The 14,135-nt window shown below is 40.0% G+C and overlaps 2 protein-coding genes across 3 annotated transcripts in view; both read left to right on the plus strand.

The window, feature by feature from the left end:
- rpain (RPA interacting protein) overlaps window positions 1-2,329 on the plus strand; it is a 5,941-nt gene extending 3,612 nt beyond the window's left edge. Inside the window, exons 2-7 of one of the 2 annotated variants that reach the window (XM_007568277.2) lie at window positions 145-336; window positions 413-485; window positions 1,300-1,411; window positions 1,524-1,587; window positions 1,925-2,062; window positions 2,201-2,329. In XM_007568277.2, coding sequence (XP_007568339.1) covers window positions 145-336; window positions 413-485; window positions 1,300-1,411; window positions 1,524-1,587; window positions 1,925-2,062; window positions 2,201-2,230 — 609 coding nt within the window. In that variant the 3' untranslated portion in view covers window positions 2,231-2,329. Of the gene's footprint in view, window positions 1-144; window positions 337-412; window positions 486-1,299; window positions 1,412-1,523; window positions 1,588-1,921; window positions 2,063-2,200 lie in introns of both variants that reach the window. The other variant, XM_007568276.2, reaches the window with a different exon arrangement.
- Window positions 2,330-4,386: 2,057 nt separating this feature from the next.
- Window positions 4,387-13,798, plus strand: LOC103149226 (26S proteasome non-ATPase regulatory subunit 11A). Its single transcript, XM_007568278.2, has 13 exons — window positions 4,387-4,535; window positions 5,225-5,326; window positions 6,344-6,540; window positions 8,255-8,312; window positions 8,427-8,621; window positions 9,145-9,289; window positions 9,442-9,502; window positions 10,404-10,466; window positions 10,590-10,715; window positions 10,815-10,850; window positions 11,245-11,296; window positions 11,386-11,529; window positions 12,641-13,798. The coding sequence occupies exons 1-12, from the start codon at window positions 4,445-4,447 to the stop codon at window positions 11,526-11,528; spliced, it is 1,269 nt and encodes a 422-aa protein (XP_007568340.1). The 5' UTR covers window positions 4,387-4,444; the 3' UTR covers window position 11,529; window positions 12,641-13,798.
- The last annotated feature ends 337 nt before the right edge of the window (window positions 13,799-14,135 follow it).

Genomic DNA, 14,135 nt, shown 5'->3' on the forward strand with positions numbered 1-14,135 from the left:
CTGTTAGCATGTTGTCATTCTGTTTTTAACACTAGCTTCTGTTAGCATGTTGTCATTCTGTTTTTAACACTGGCTTCTGTTAACTGGTTGTCATGATGTTTTTAAATGGTTTTGCTTTTGTTTCTGTTGTATTTTTTTCTAAAGCGGTGTGTAGACCGGCTGAAGAACAGCCGCACCAGGCTGCTGGGCAGATACCGGCAGATGGGAGACGAACAGACGCGGAGCAGCTCCGGCCCGTCCATCATCGTCCAGGAGGTGATGGAAGAGGAATGGAGCGCCCTGCAGTCTGATGACCAGAGGCTGCCCTCACTCTGGGGCCCTCACGGCGTGGCACAGGTCGGGCTCCGCCGCAGACAACAGACCCGTCTCTAACAACGCCTACAGATGTGCTGACGTCTTTACTTTCTAGCAGATGTTCAGTGTTATGAAGGAGTATGATGAACTGGCGGTGCTGGAGGAAATCCACCAGGAGCTCATATCTCAAGGTGATCAGTGCACTGTGTTTTATTCAGGGGGATCAGAGTAAATTCAATTTAGAAACACCTTATTGATCCCGAAGAAAATTTTTAATTTGTCACCAAGTCATCCAAGTGTTTTTGAAAAGTCGTGTTAGCTGACCTATTGAAAGGGCAGCGTAAAATTTCTATTTGCACTTTAAGAAATTTGCTGTAATTTTCAAAGAACCACCATTGTATTCTTAATGTTAGGTTTTAAAATAAAGAAAACATAAAAAGGGATCCAACTATGCCACCAGAGAGTCTGAAAGAGGAGTGGCAAAAGTAAAGGTGGATTAGCAGTACTTTGACAAGGGAAAAAAAAGACTTAAAAACACATTACTGGTACTTTAGTGTTCTCATGTGGAAATTAAATGTAATTATTCCATAAGAAACTGGAACACTAACTTTATTACTTACTAAGAGCCTTTGCTGAAGGTCCAAAAACCCCGGGTCTGGTAACTAATTGGTCTCATGACATGCTAACGGCTCACTGTCCAGCTGGTGGTGAAGATGTTCCATAGTAACATATCTTAGATGACGCCATCACTTGCTAATCCACCTCATTTGCTTTTGCAGCTCCTCTTTAAATGTCTGTCTGGCCGTACAGTTAGAAAGCCGAGCAAAGAGATGCTGGAGTAGGGGATTTGATGGGGCAAAGCAGGTTAAATAGAAATATGAATCACACTTTGGATTTTTATCTGGAAAAAATTGACTTTCACCAGTCATTATACAAAGATTGATACTTTGCAGTGTGTGAACCTGATCAGATTTGTGTGTCTTTGTTCTTTTCGTTCTGCTGCAGAGATGTCTATAATCGACGAGTATGAGAGGAACCTGCAGTTCGAACAGCAGTACATCTCCTCTGTGGTGGAGGGAATGGATGAGATGCATATCATTTGCCCAATATGTCAGATGTAAGTGTGAATATTCAGCACTATGAAGGCAACCAGAGAAAGTTATATTTTAGCATTTCTTTGTTTTTCACTGGAGCAAAGATGATTGTTGGCTTGTTTGTTCGTCTTGCAGGAACAACTTGAGCATCAACAGCTATTTCATCTCCTGTCCTTGTGGACTTTACATCAACACTAAGGTTTGTGTCACACAGTTATATTTTTTTTATTAAATTTTCTTCAAATCTGTGGTTGTCATGGCAATTTAGCGTTGTGTGGTTGTGGACTAAATGTTTGGCATCGACATACTGTAGCCATTGTTTTGCAAATTCTAAAGCTTAAGTTTATACCCTTAACAAAAAGTGGGGAAAAAGCACATAAAAATAAATTACAAAATCTTAAACTAATCAAAGACATTTCGGTCCCAGTTGAAAACCTTCGTCCCCGTCTGTTTAATAAATTTTGTAGAATTAAACACTATGTGGGATGTGATGTGTAGCGACTCCACTTCTCTCATTTTCCTATTCTGCATAGAAGAGGAACATCAGTTCAGATGTCCTGCTGCGCCTCCTGGAGGCCAGGCTGTCAGAGCACATGGAGGACTGTCTGCACAGCCCTGTTTTCTCTGTAACTCCCAACACAGACAGCCACGCCTCCCTGATGATCAGCTGCCAGGTGAGCTTATTTTGGAGCTCATGCTATGCTACCATTTCTGTTTCTATTGGATCGAGCGAGGGGACGTTTGTAGAAGCTTCATGCATACATTTGGTGTTCATTTCAAATATTAATAGGATATTTTCTCTCTGCTTCCAGGCTTGTGACTACCTGTCTATCGTCTTGTAGCGGCGCTGCTGTCAGGAATGCACATATGAAATTTAATTTTCAGTTCCTTTTACTTCTCTGTAAATGTTTTGTGAAATAAAGAAATTCTATATAAAACTATACTGTCTTGTATGTTTAAGGGAGGAGCGTTCAAACTTTTTGTCACGTAACGCAAAATCATCATGTCAGCAATACTTCCTGGCCAAAAACTAACTTTTGATTTTGATTTTTAAAAACAACACTTTAAAGAAATTTGTCATTTTATGCCTGCTCAACAACAAACTAAGCAAGCAACCAAGCAAGCATATAGATCAATGCAAAGGTAAAAACTTAAAAGGATTTTTTTTCTTCATGTTTGCCTCATTTAAAAAAATACATCCTGTTTGAACATTCTTGTCCTAATTAAAAAATGACTATTTTTCCTCAAGCATCTTTGCTTTTGGGGCCAAATCTCATTCTTGAAATTGCAGTTGGGGACCATGGACAACAGTTCTTCTTTGGACACCCACAAGGCTTTGACTCATTTATCTACCATCCCTTGCAAATGTATTCATTCTCCTTGAGGATCTCCATATTTTATTACCTTTACAATAAACAACTTAAAGTGAGGTAGGGTGAAAGATCGCAAATTACAAGATCACATGAAAAGAAATTCACTCCAAGTGATTCCTGATATGCTTTATTATCCAGTGAGAATGGTAACTACAAATTACCTATTAAATCTACTGAGTATAACTTTTAAAACAATGTTATTTTTTTATTTTTTATTTTACTTTTGTGTAAAAACTGTCACCATGTCATGACAGTTTAATATGAGACATTATCTGTGAACCTCCTTCCTCCCTGAGTCGCTGTGGTCGTATGGGAAAAAATGCAGCGACCAAAAACAACCAATCAGAACCAGGAGGAAGGTCTTAGCGCTGTCAATCAAGATCGTGTACTCGCTGTTAAATGTCAGGTAAGTTGTTAGAGAAACAACTTACCTGTTTATCTGCCGTTGTCGGTGGCCATGCTAACTGCTAGGAGGAAGGAACTTTAGCAGGAACTGGGAAAGAGGAGGATGAGTGACTCATACACCGCCTGATTAACAGCATTAAAACCCGCCTCCCGACTCGTATTGGTTGTTTCTAGTCAACACTGGAAGAAGCAGAAGAGTTAAATTTTTTTTCACAGATCATCTGTCTCAAAACATACTGTCACAACATAGTGGTTTCAAAAAATGCGTAAAAACATGTTTTTTTCTAAGTTATGTTTTATAAAGGCTTTAAGGATTATAATATTTTGAATGGAGAGAGATTAGCCTAATATTTAACCCCTCTCTTGGACCACTAACCCGTCCATCCAACCATCCATTTTCTTACACTTTTGTCCCTAGTGAGGTTGGGACGAGTGCTGGTGCCTATCTCCAGCAAGAGATCTTGGGCGAGAGGCGAAGTACACCCTGGACAGGTTGCCAGTCTATCGCAGAACCACTAATCCAGCGTTTTAAAACATATCAACAAAGTTAGTATCTTTGTGTCAAGTTTAGGAATCTAGAAAAATCTAACAGGATTAACTTTAAAGTCCAGAAGGAGATAGAACTGAAGAGCGTTTGGTGCATACAGGATTACCAGGTAGGTATAGATGGATGAGTTTAACAGCCTTACTGGTGAGATTACAGACTCTGAAACTGCAGCCAACACAGTTTATGCTGCAAATGTGGAGGATGGTTGTCTTCTCATTTGGATAAGACTGATGCTTATGCCAGAATCCTGTATGTGAATTTCATCTCCATCATTTCCCACATCTGCTTGGCCTGAACTCTACCACTTGTCTCCAGTTTAAAATGAAATGCCTGGGAACAACCCCCAATGCCTTTCTTTTTATAAGGTTAACATGCAAAACCCTTTTTCAAGGTTTGGTTGTACAATGAACTATTTGCATAACTAAAACAATGATGCTTAAGCTTATTGTTGAGTAGGTTAAAAATAATGATATTACAAAATGATTTTAGTTTTTACAATTATTAAATTTGCTTAGACCTAGGGGAACTTCGGATTTGACCATTTTTGGCCCACGTGACAAAAAGTTTGGAGAACCCTGGTATATATGGCCTGGAAAGAACCTGTTTTCTTCTCACCATGACAAACAACCATATATTGCAACCCGCCTTTAGGGGGCAGCAGCGTACCAAACATGTGACCCACCGAACCGGAAGACAACCACGCAGAGAGAGCAGAGGCTGGTAGCGGAGAGATGGCAGCCGCGGCTGTGGCTGAGTTTCAGAGAGCTCGGTCTCTTATTGGAACTGACCGGAACGCTTCTATCGATATCTTGCACTCTATAGGTAAATGGAACGGACTCTCCCGGACAGTAGGGATACATTCATTGAACGATTCGACTCGAAGTCTATACTTTTATCCATCAGCCGTACGCTGTTTAGTTAGCAGCAAAGCTACGCTACACGAGTTAGCCTAGTGCAGACCGTCACCCTTTCTGTACTGTTTAGACAGTGAGTCAGCAGCAGCCTGGCTAGCCGGTTAGCAGGATACCGGCTAGCTTTGTGCTTAAGCTAACGCTAGCTAGCCGGTCTCATTGATTTGGATGGAAGTTCGCTGACAGCCGGCTAGTTGCGTTAGCTGACAGCTAATGTTGTTAGCAGCTACTTCTCCCGAGTCTGTCAGATGGCAGGGCCGTCAGGGAAATTATAAACACTCCTTGTCAGCCCTGTAGAATTACACAACTAAGTTCATTTCAGGTTTAGCTGGTTTATAACAAGCTAATGTGTGTTGTTTATTTTCTCATAGTGGACTATATGCGTATTTTTGCCTAATTTGATTCCTGTGGTATTTCGCAGCTTTGTTAGCCGCTTGGCTCTTTGCCATATATCCCAGTCAGTCCGGGATAGAATACTTTCATTTTGTACTGGTGCCTTACAGAATTTAACCCCAGCGCTCGGACATACTGGTGCTTCATGTTGAAACCAAACACATTATAAAATTGCTGTGTAAACGTGGGTGTGTGTGTGTATTTCAGTGAAACGGGACATCCAGGACAGCGATGAGGAGGCGGTGCGTGTTAAGGAGCAGAGCATCTTGGAGCTGGGTGGGCTGCTGGCGAAGACTGGACAAGCAGCAGGTAACCGGAGCCTGGGGTCGTATTCCTGAACACTTTCTTATTCAGGCACACTGAGGAGGGAAACAGCTTTGTTTGGCTGTGTTGACCACAGTTCAACCAGAACACAAAGTGTTTGTTACAGTTTGCCTCCAAAAGTTTGGATTTCAGTTTTTATTTTTAAAGTTAGTTTCATTAATGTAATGAAACGCCATGAAAAGAAAGGTCAGATTGGTGTAGAAGTATTTTGTACATGATTCTGAGAACTTCAGCATTTCAGGCGCTTTCCACGTCAGGGGTCTGCAACTTGTGGCTCTTAGGACCTTCAACGTGGCTCTTAATAACTTTAGCTAATATTTATAAATTTTCTTTAAAATAGATAATAACAAATGCATGTTTTAGCAGTTTCTCTATTTTGCCATGGAATAATTGGACTAAATTTTTGCTACAAATGCTAAAATTAACAGCTGAATTTTTTTTTTAGAAATAGATTTCTAAACAATTTGGAAAATATGATTTATTTTCTAGCATAATTTTCTTCCTTTATGAGATAATAGTTTGTTTTTTTATTCTAAAATCTAAAAACAGAAATAACAAAGCACTTTTAAAATAACAACAGATTTTCTATGGTAGATATCTAGCAAAAATTGTAAGTTGTTCTTCTGTTAAAATAAAAGACAAACACTGACTTTGACTTTGCAGGCTATAAAAAAATAGAATTAGTTTTTGCCTGCTGTGGAAAGAGAAATGATTTTGAATTATTTTTTTGTTTCAAATCCCATTGTCTAAAATGGGACAGCATCTGTTATGCTATCCCATTTGTCAGTCTGTTTGAAATCAATTTTTCCATCCATTCATATAAATATTCATTCATCCATTCAAATGTACGTCAGATTACTCATTCCACCAGATGACTAACTCCACTCTTCATCCATCCTCGATAAGATTTCTTTAAGATTTGCTGAAAAAGAAGTGAGAACATGTGAAAACTGTGGAGGAACCCTGTGAACAGTAACCTCGTCTTACCAACCGTCTTCCCAGAGCTCGGAGGCCTCCTGAAGTATGTGCGCCCTTTCCTCAACTCCATCTCCAAGGCCAAAGCAGCCCGGCTGGTCCGCTCTCTGCTGGACTTGTTCCTGGACATGGAGGCAGCCACAGGTCAGGAGGTGGAGCTCTGTCTGGAGTGCATCGAGTGGGCCAAGGCTGAGAAGAGGACGTTCCTCCGACAGGCGCTCGAGGTGAGTCCCAGTGCGGCCCACTGTCCTGCTCTGGCTCAGTTTTTCAGATGCTACTTTCCAAGTCTTGTTGAGGTGGGAAAATAAATACATTTTATTTTTGTTTGAAGATTTAATTTTATGAAAATCTGCATCCCCTTGGATTTCCATAGATCAGAGGGATGTGGGAACATTTAAGGCCGCCATTTTGTTTGATAAGCATGTTTTACAGCTTCTACTTATTGCTGAATTCAGATCAGCTCTATGATGGAGTATTAGGACCAGGTTAAGAATATTATTTTACAGGCAGCAGTGCTTCATGCTTTATTATTTGGGGTGTAACAAGATCTCACTAAATTAAAACGAAAGTAGGTAAAAGTAGGAATGATAAATGGCAGCAAGAGGCAGAAAGCATCGCTATAGTAACCAATACATCACCATCACTACTCGCATAACTGGGAATGTTGATCAATAAACCATGCATAGTTGTAATAACCATGCATAGTTGTAATAACATGTGAAGAGATGAAAAGATGAAAAGAAACCAGAAAAAGAGACGCATCAGTTTGAGTTTGTGGCAGAAATATATAAAAATGCAGAATAAAGGCATTTTTGTTGAGCAAATTTGTTTGCTGAGGTTTTTTGAAAGTTAAAATAAAATCTCATCTTGTTCTTGTGAACTTGATGGAACTCGTTTGGTCTAGTGAGCTTTAGGTACACTGCAATTAATTCACTTATGTGAACAAACTATATGTCTTCACCTCACCACTTACAGTTGAGAGTGCAGTGGCTTCTTTTTTTTTCTTTTTTGATTTTGCCTACTGAAAACTTGTACAGTCACATGCTTTACATTAACTACATTTCCAAATCCAGGATGTTCCATAACAAACATGTCAAAAGCTAAAAACGGCTAAAGAGCCATGTTACTGTAATCCCTTCAGCGTTCCGGTTTTCCGGTGAAAGTCTGCCATTGAATGAACCCTGAATATGTTTAATTGAAAGTAGCCAAGTTCTGTTTCCCTCAGTAATGATGTCCACTCTGAAGAGTGTTGTCAGCATGACCTGGTAGTGCTGATATGGTGCAGTCAGTGTCTGAGCAAAAATAGGATTTTTGATCACCAGGATGTTGTCAGAATGTAGCTGAATTCATCATGAACTTCCTGTTTATATCAGTGAATTAGGGCTGATCAATAAATCAAAAAAAATACATACTAATATAGACATGTGATCAATATCAATTGAGAATACGTCTGATAGGATATTCAATAATTTCATTGAACTCCGATCCAGAATTGCACAGCATTCTGGGAAATGTAGGTAGAGAGAGGTTAGCTGCTCAACTTCTCTCTAAGCGAGGTTGACATTAACAAACTCACTCTCTCTTTGGTTACCTAGCAACAAGCTGTAGAGTATTTTGTGTAGCATCAGTTTCATGGTTCACCACAGTCCCTCATAACTGCATAGAAACAACAAATCAGCGACGTGGACAGAAAACCGTGGATAGAACAGTAAAGGTTACATTAAGTTTGGTTTTATTTCAGATATTGAAAACAGAAAACTAATCAATAATTATCCTTTATATGGTGATTCATGTTTCAGCCATGTCGTCCAGCCCTACTGTGAGTTCCACTCTGCTGTCGGGTTTTAAACACAAGGCAGGGCTGAGTTTTCACCAGGTTTAGAGGTGAGAGGTCAGCAGAACCCAGATACACATTAACTCTGTCTCCTCTCTCCTCAGGCTCGACTCATCTCTCTGTATTTTGACACAAAATGCTACCAGGAAGCACTACAACTCGGTAAGTGGCAATCTTGCATGCTGTTATCAACTTCTGTATACTCAGAGAAGAAAGTGTGTATGAAGTCTGAGCTGCAGCTTGACCCTTCACCCCTGGTGTGTTGGCCCCCTGCAGGCTCCCAGCTGCTCCAGGAGCTGAAGAAGATGGACGACAAGGCGCTGCTGGTGGAGGTCCAGCTGCTGGAGAGCAAGACGTACCACGCGCTCAGCAACCTGCCCAAAGCCCGCGCCGCCCTCACCTCGGCCAGGACGACCGCCAACGCCATCTACTGCCCGCCCAAACTGCAGGCAGCTCTGGACATGCAGTCAGGTACCCTGAGGAACGCCTGTAGGGGCCCTAATTGTTTTTGTGTGAAGCAATAACTTGGCTTGTGACAATAAATCAATTGCCTATTGCATGATAAATAATAATAAAAAAAACTTAATAATTTCCATTTGCATGATATTCTGTTTTTCTCTTTTCTCTCTTTCTACTAAAAACTGGATGATAAAACTCTTCAGTCTGGTGCTTTAACTAGACCTTTTTTTGTCCTGTTAACAGGGACTTCATAATTCATTTTAGTTGTTCTTTCTGTTGTTTTTATTTGTTTTCCAGTTCCAGTGTTAAATGTTCATTTAAAGCTGATTGGTCTATGAGAATGTGTTCTTACATTATTAAGCCATTATCCATATATTTGCTGAAAATGGTCTCAAAATAGCAATATTATCATTTATCACAATAACATCTGGGACAATTTTTCCTTTTGCCAAATTTGTTACCTTACCAGGCCTAGCAATAAGCGTGTGTGTGTGTGTGTGTGTGTGTGTGTGTGTGTGTGTGTGTGTGTTTCCAGGGATCATTCACGCAGCAGAGGAGAAAGACTGGAAGACGGCGTACTCGTACTTTTACGAGGCCTTTGAGGGCTATGACTCCATCGACAGCCCCAGAGCCATCACCGCGCTCAAATACATGCTGCTCTGCAAAATCATGCTCAATGCGTGAGTGCTGCATTCACAGCAGAGGGGATGTAGCTCCTTAAACTGAACTCATGAACTCAAATCAAAAATGGTTTTCTGTGAAGCAGTCAGAAGGAATTGAGACTAAGTTTTAGTGTAAAAGAAAATGTAAATAGTTTTTTCTGTTTCTGTAGCCCAGAAGACGTCCAGGCCCTCATCAGTGGCAAACTTGCTCTGCGGTACGCAGGCAGACAGGTACGACTCGGCTCAGCTTTTACAAAAACGTTTTCCCAGTTCTCTTTACATCTTGTGAAAATATTCATACTGCCAGGACTTTCTTCACATTTCATCATATTACATGTCTAGTCTAGACTTATTATGATTATGTTAGCCGGTTTCCTCTGTAAAATCTGAGCTTTTATTTTTTTTAGAAGTTTGCATCAAACATATGCAACACATGAAAACAGCCCAATAAAAAGTTTTATTTTAATACTGCTTTATAGTCCTAGTTCTATATTACATTTATCTTTGTTGCATTTCAGTCATTGTGCTTTGATTCCTTTTAATTGCACTCAGTCTCTTTGTTACCTTTAATTATCACTATGATGGTAAAATACAGTTATTGTGTGTGGGAGTATAAGCACAAGAACGATTTTTTTATTTTTTTTTCTGTAGAGATTGTGGTGTCTTTATAGATTTTCTTGTACAATATTTGTCTTGATTTGTATTGCTTCAGTTATAATCAGCATACATTTGTGTTACACATGTAGATTGTTCCACCCCACTGCTTATAAAAATATTATAAACATTAAAATATTCTGTTAGGGTACATTAAGAAGATTTGAAAAAAGAAAAAAACATCAATAATTACTTTGCGATTAACCACAAGTAAATATTTGAATCAGCTTCCCGTAGCTCTGGGTTTTTTTGTTGGTCCATCACAAAATCTCAACAAGTTAACAAACATAACACAAAAATGTTCAGAGTATGAATATGTCTGCAGAACAATTTAACACGCCTAGATTACTAGACATTCCACCCATCCACCATCTTCCTGTGAATCATAATTGGATTCGCTTTTTTCCTGAATTCATCTTGGTGTATAAATCATGTTCCTTCCATATACTTTGATTCATTCCTTCTCTCCTCCCAACAGACAGACTCCCTGAAATGTGTGGCACAAGCCAGTAAGAACCGGTCGCTCGCAGACTTTGAACAGGTTGGCCTCTCTGCTGCGTCTTCCTTGTTTTTTTTGTTCTTTTTTTTTCTTCGTCTTCTTTCACTGTGAAAACTTTTACGATTCCCCTCGTTTGTGACAACGTTCTTCCTGCTCGACTTTAAGGCGCTAACAGAGTACAAAGCGGAGCTGAGGGATGACCCCATCATCAGCACCCACCTGACCAAGCTGTATGACAACCTGCTGGAGCAGAACCTCATCCGCGTCATCGAGCCCTTCTCCAGGGTGCAGGTAGACGCTTTTCCACCAAAGGCAGACATTTTCCAGCTTCTGATGTTTACTGCTGCCGAGCATGTTGAAACTTGTGGGCTTGTTTTCTTTTTTTAACAGATTACACACATCTCTTCGCTCATCAAGCTTCCTAAGGTAAGTCTTGCTGCCGGTTTTTAGGTTTTCCATCTCCCAGGGTTTCCCCCAGAAGACCTGCTAAGCTCAGTGGTGGTCTGCAGCAGGACAATCACCACCGTATTTTTGTGTAAAAAAACAAAAAAAAGATAAGTTACAAAAATTCAGAGGTGAATGAGCTGGCATCATAATTTAGAAGAAAAAACCCCACCAACGGACAGGTGCAGGGACGAGCCAACCATATACTTAGGTTAATCCGTCTTTAAAAACCCTGTTTAAAATAAACAAAGCTCAGCCTGGTGGCCCACCAGGCTTATGATACACCTGGAGGAACCTTGATCTCCTTTATGTCTCTGTTTTACGTCGCCGTTTTTTTTTTTTTTTTTCTGAGAAATGGCTACTGTGTGTGTTGCAGAGAGACGTGGAGAGGAAACTATCTCAGATGATTCTGGATCAGAAGTTTCATGGTAGGACTTTTTTGCTTTGTTTAGGGTTTCTCTCTGCTTTGATGGACCTTCTCTCATGGTTTCCACTCGTGCTGTGTCTCCCTCTCCAGGTATTCTGGACCAAGGCGAAGGCGTGCTGATCGTTTTCGACGAGCCGGTGGTGGACAAGACGTACGAAGCGGCTCTGGAGACCATTCAGAACATGAGCAAAGTGGTTGACTCGCTCTACAACAAAGCAAAGAAACTCACATAAGGTCAGCACATGTTTACACACCCCCTTAAAAAGGTGTTTTTATTTCAATCGTTAATGGAAATCAACGCCGGTTATTAATATCAGCCCAGGTTTACTTACCAGACTGATGGCGATATTTTAGTGCCGATATATTGTGTGTGCTTCTTATCAATGTTCAATCCTATTATGAAACCATGACTCGGTTTGATCCTTCTTAACTCTCTTCACAGGATGTTGGAGCAGGAATTGTCTGACAACTGTTTAAAAATAGTTACAGCAAAATGCTTCTAGGAAATTAAATAATCAATATTTAAAAGCAGTAACATGTAGAACGGATTATGAAGAAGACATCGGACTCAGCCTGAAGACATCCGAATGCAAATCAAATGACTCACCCTTTATTGACAACGTAAACAGTGACAAAGTTTATTATTGAACAGTTTGTCCGGTGTTAGTGTAGCCTCCAACAGCCTCCTGACTCTTAAATTGCAATGTCATAACAAATTTTACTGGATTATAAATAATCCCAGAAATTATTGTAAAACTCATTAATATAAATGCATGCCTTGTTCTTCAAATATTAACTGAAAAATTGTCGAAAGCCTTGTGTCATTTCCTTCTACTTTCTCATAATGTTTACTGCATAAAATTCCAGTAAAACGCAGTAAACCTTGTGGATGTAACTGTGAAAATATAGAAAATATGGATAGTTAAAGAAGAGCTTAAGAAACACTTTCCATATTTGTTTACAAATTTTAGGTCTCCTTTCTGAATAATATGCTTTTTACACTATTACCATTCTGCTCTTTGTAAAGTTATTTTGACAGCCTGACAATTGTTGCTAGCTTTTTTCAATAGTCATGTTAGCCGCCCTGTTAGCAAGCCTGCAGATTCTACCAACAGACACGGTAAAGCTTTCAAAACATCCATCACCTGCTGTCCATAACTGTAAAATGTTACAACTTACAGCAATAAAGTTGATACTGCTATTATGAAAAACATTTTGGTAAAAGTTTCACCACTGCAGCTTTTAACTCTACACAGGTATCAGCCTGGTGCCATAAATGAGAATGTTGCTGCATTTGATTGGTCGAGTTTCACAGACATTAATCATCATGTCTTTGTCTCCTCAGAGAGAGAGTGAAAGCGTCTGTCCTCCTGTCGGAAGGGATTTGAGCCAGTCAGATCTCCTTCGTTCTCCCACCTCGATCTGGAAGGGACGGAGGAGGGGGGACAGGGAGATTACTAACATTCAACCCAGTGAGCAAACCAACCTGTTGTCCAGATAAAGACGAACCACCCTCCACCACAACACAGAAGAAGAATGGAACAGGGTCACTCCTCTATCAGCCCTCTGTTCTCCCTGCTTCTTCTCACTGTCTCTTCCTCCTTTGGGGTTGATCAGGGCACACAGTGCTCCTCCTAGTGGACCAATCGCAGCACTGCGTTTTTTTTTTCCTCCTCTCCTCCCATGGCTGGTTTCTACTGTATGTAAAATTGGACAAACTTCATTTTTCTTTTGTTTTTTTTTTCTTTTGTTTGTTTTTTATTTTCCCTTCCAGTTTCTGTCTGTGCTGGCCATCAGGGAATCTTGTAAAATAACAGTAGAGGATAAATATACAGTACATATACATACATCTATGATAAACAATGTTAAAAAAAGAAAAAACAAAACAGATGTTCAGTTTGTTCTGAGAGCGGGAGAAATGGCGCCTGGTTTGTCTGTATGTCTTTATTTGCCAGCCGGCGCTGAAACTGAATGTTTGCATTTTTCTATAGTTGTGGAACATCAACTACAGGCCAACAGATAAATCTCTGAATCTGCAGGGCATCAGAACCCCCCTCCCGAACCCTCCACCACCTCTTCCGCTGTCACTCATTCACATGGAATAGTGGGGTTGTGGAAAACACGGGGAACCGCTCTTCTGTCCACTCAAGACCACGGAACTTCCTCCCCTCCCCATGTACTACCACTACCTGTTTGTATATACAATTTCCAAGCGCCTCTGTTCATTCAAGGCTGGATGTGTCCACTCCGCCCACCCTTACTTTTTTCTTTTTTTTTATAATGTGTAAGAACAGAATAAACCTTGCCTCTGAAAAGCTTGGATGCTCCCTCAAAGAACTTTTCTGGTTCTGAGGGGTAAGTTGGCTTTGCTGGAGAAAATTGAGCTGTAAATTTTTTGGGAACTGAATTTTGCAAAGACTTATTGGTTCACCTTGTATGAATTAGAGAAAGATAAATGCTAATAAAAAAAAAAAAGAAACGGATAAGTTGTCAATTTAAGATACTGCAGACATACTGTTGTTTTTTTTTTAAACTGATCTCTAGTTTAGCTGCATTTGTTCTGTATCTCATTCTGAAGCTGCTTATTTTGTTTTCTTTTGCCAGGAGTCTGAATCAGTAGCTGCGTTTCCATTGACCATATACATGAGCAATTTAACATTTTGAAATAAATTAGCTTAATGGAAACACCAATTTTGAAAACGATCTTTTTCGACCAGTTTTGGCAGTAGAACGAGGTGTGGGTTTTTTTTGTTTTTTTTTTCTTTTTTGGCTGTATCGAAATTGATTTAGCAACGGAAACACATTTTTCACATCACACAAGTCATGATCAACACTGTTGC

This window comes from Poecilia formosa, unplaced genomic scaffold (assembly GCF_000485575.1).
Source record: "Poecilia formosa unplaced genomic scaffold, Poecilia_formosa-5.1.2 Scaffold220, whole genome shotgun sequence".
NCBI lineage: Eukaryota > Metazoa > Chordata > Actinopteri > Cyprinodontiformes > Poeciliidae > Poecilia > Poecilia formosa.

Excerpts from the sequence above, each read along its gene's own strand:
- LOC103149226 (XM_007568278.2), top strand. The coding sequence starts at position 4,445 with ATGGCAGCCGCGGCTGTGGCTGAGTTTCAGAGAGCTCGGTCTCTTATT. Across the intron at positions 8,313-8,426 it reads CCAGGAAGCACTACAACTCG|GCTCCCAGCTGCTCCAGGAG; the intron begins GTAAGTGGCAAT and ends GGCCCCCTGCAG. Across the intron at positions 10,851-11,244 it reads CGCTCATCAAGCTTCCTAAG|AGAGACGTGGAGAGGAAACT; the intron begins GTAAGTCTTGCT and ends TGTGTGTTGCAG.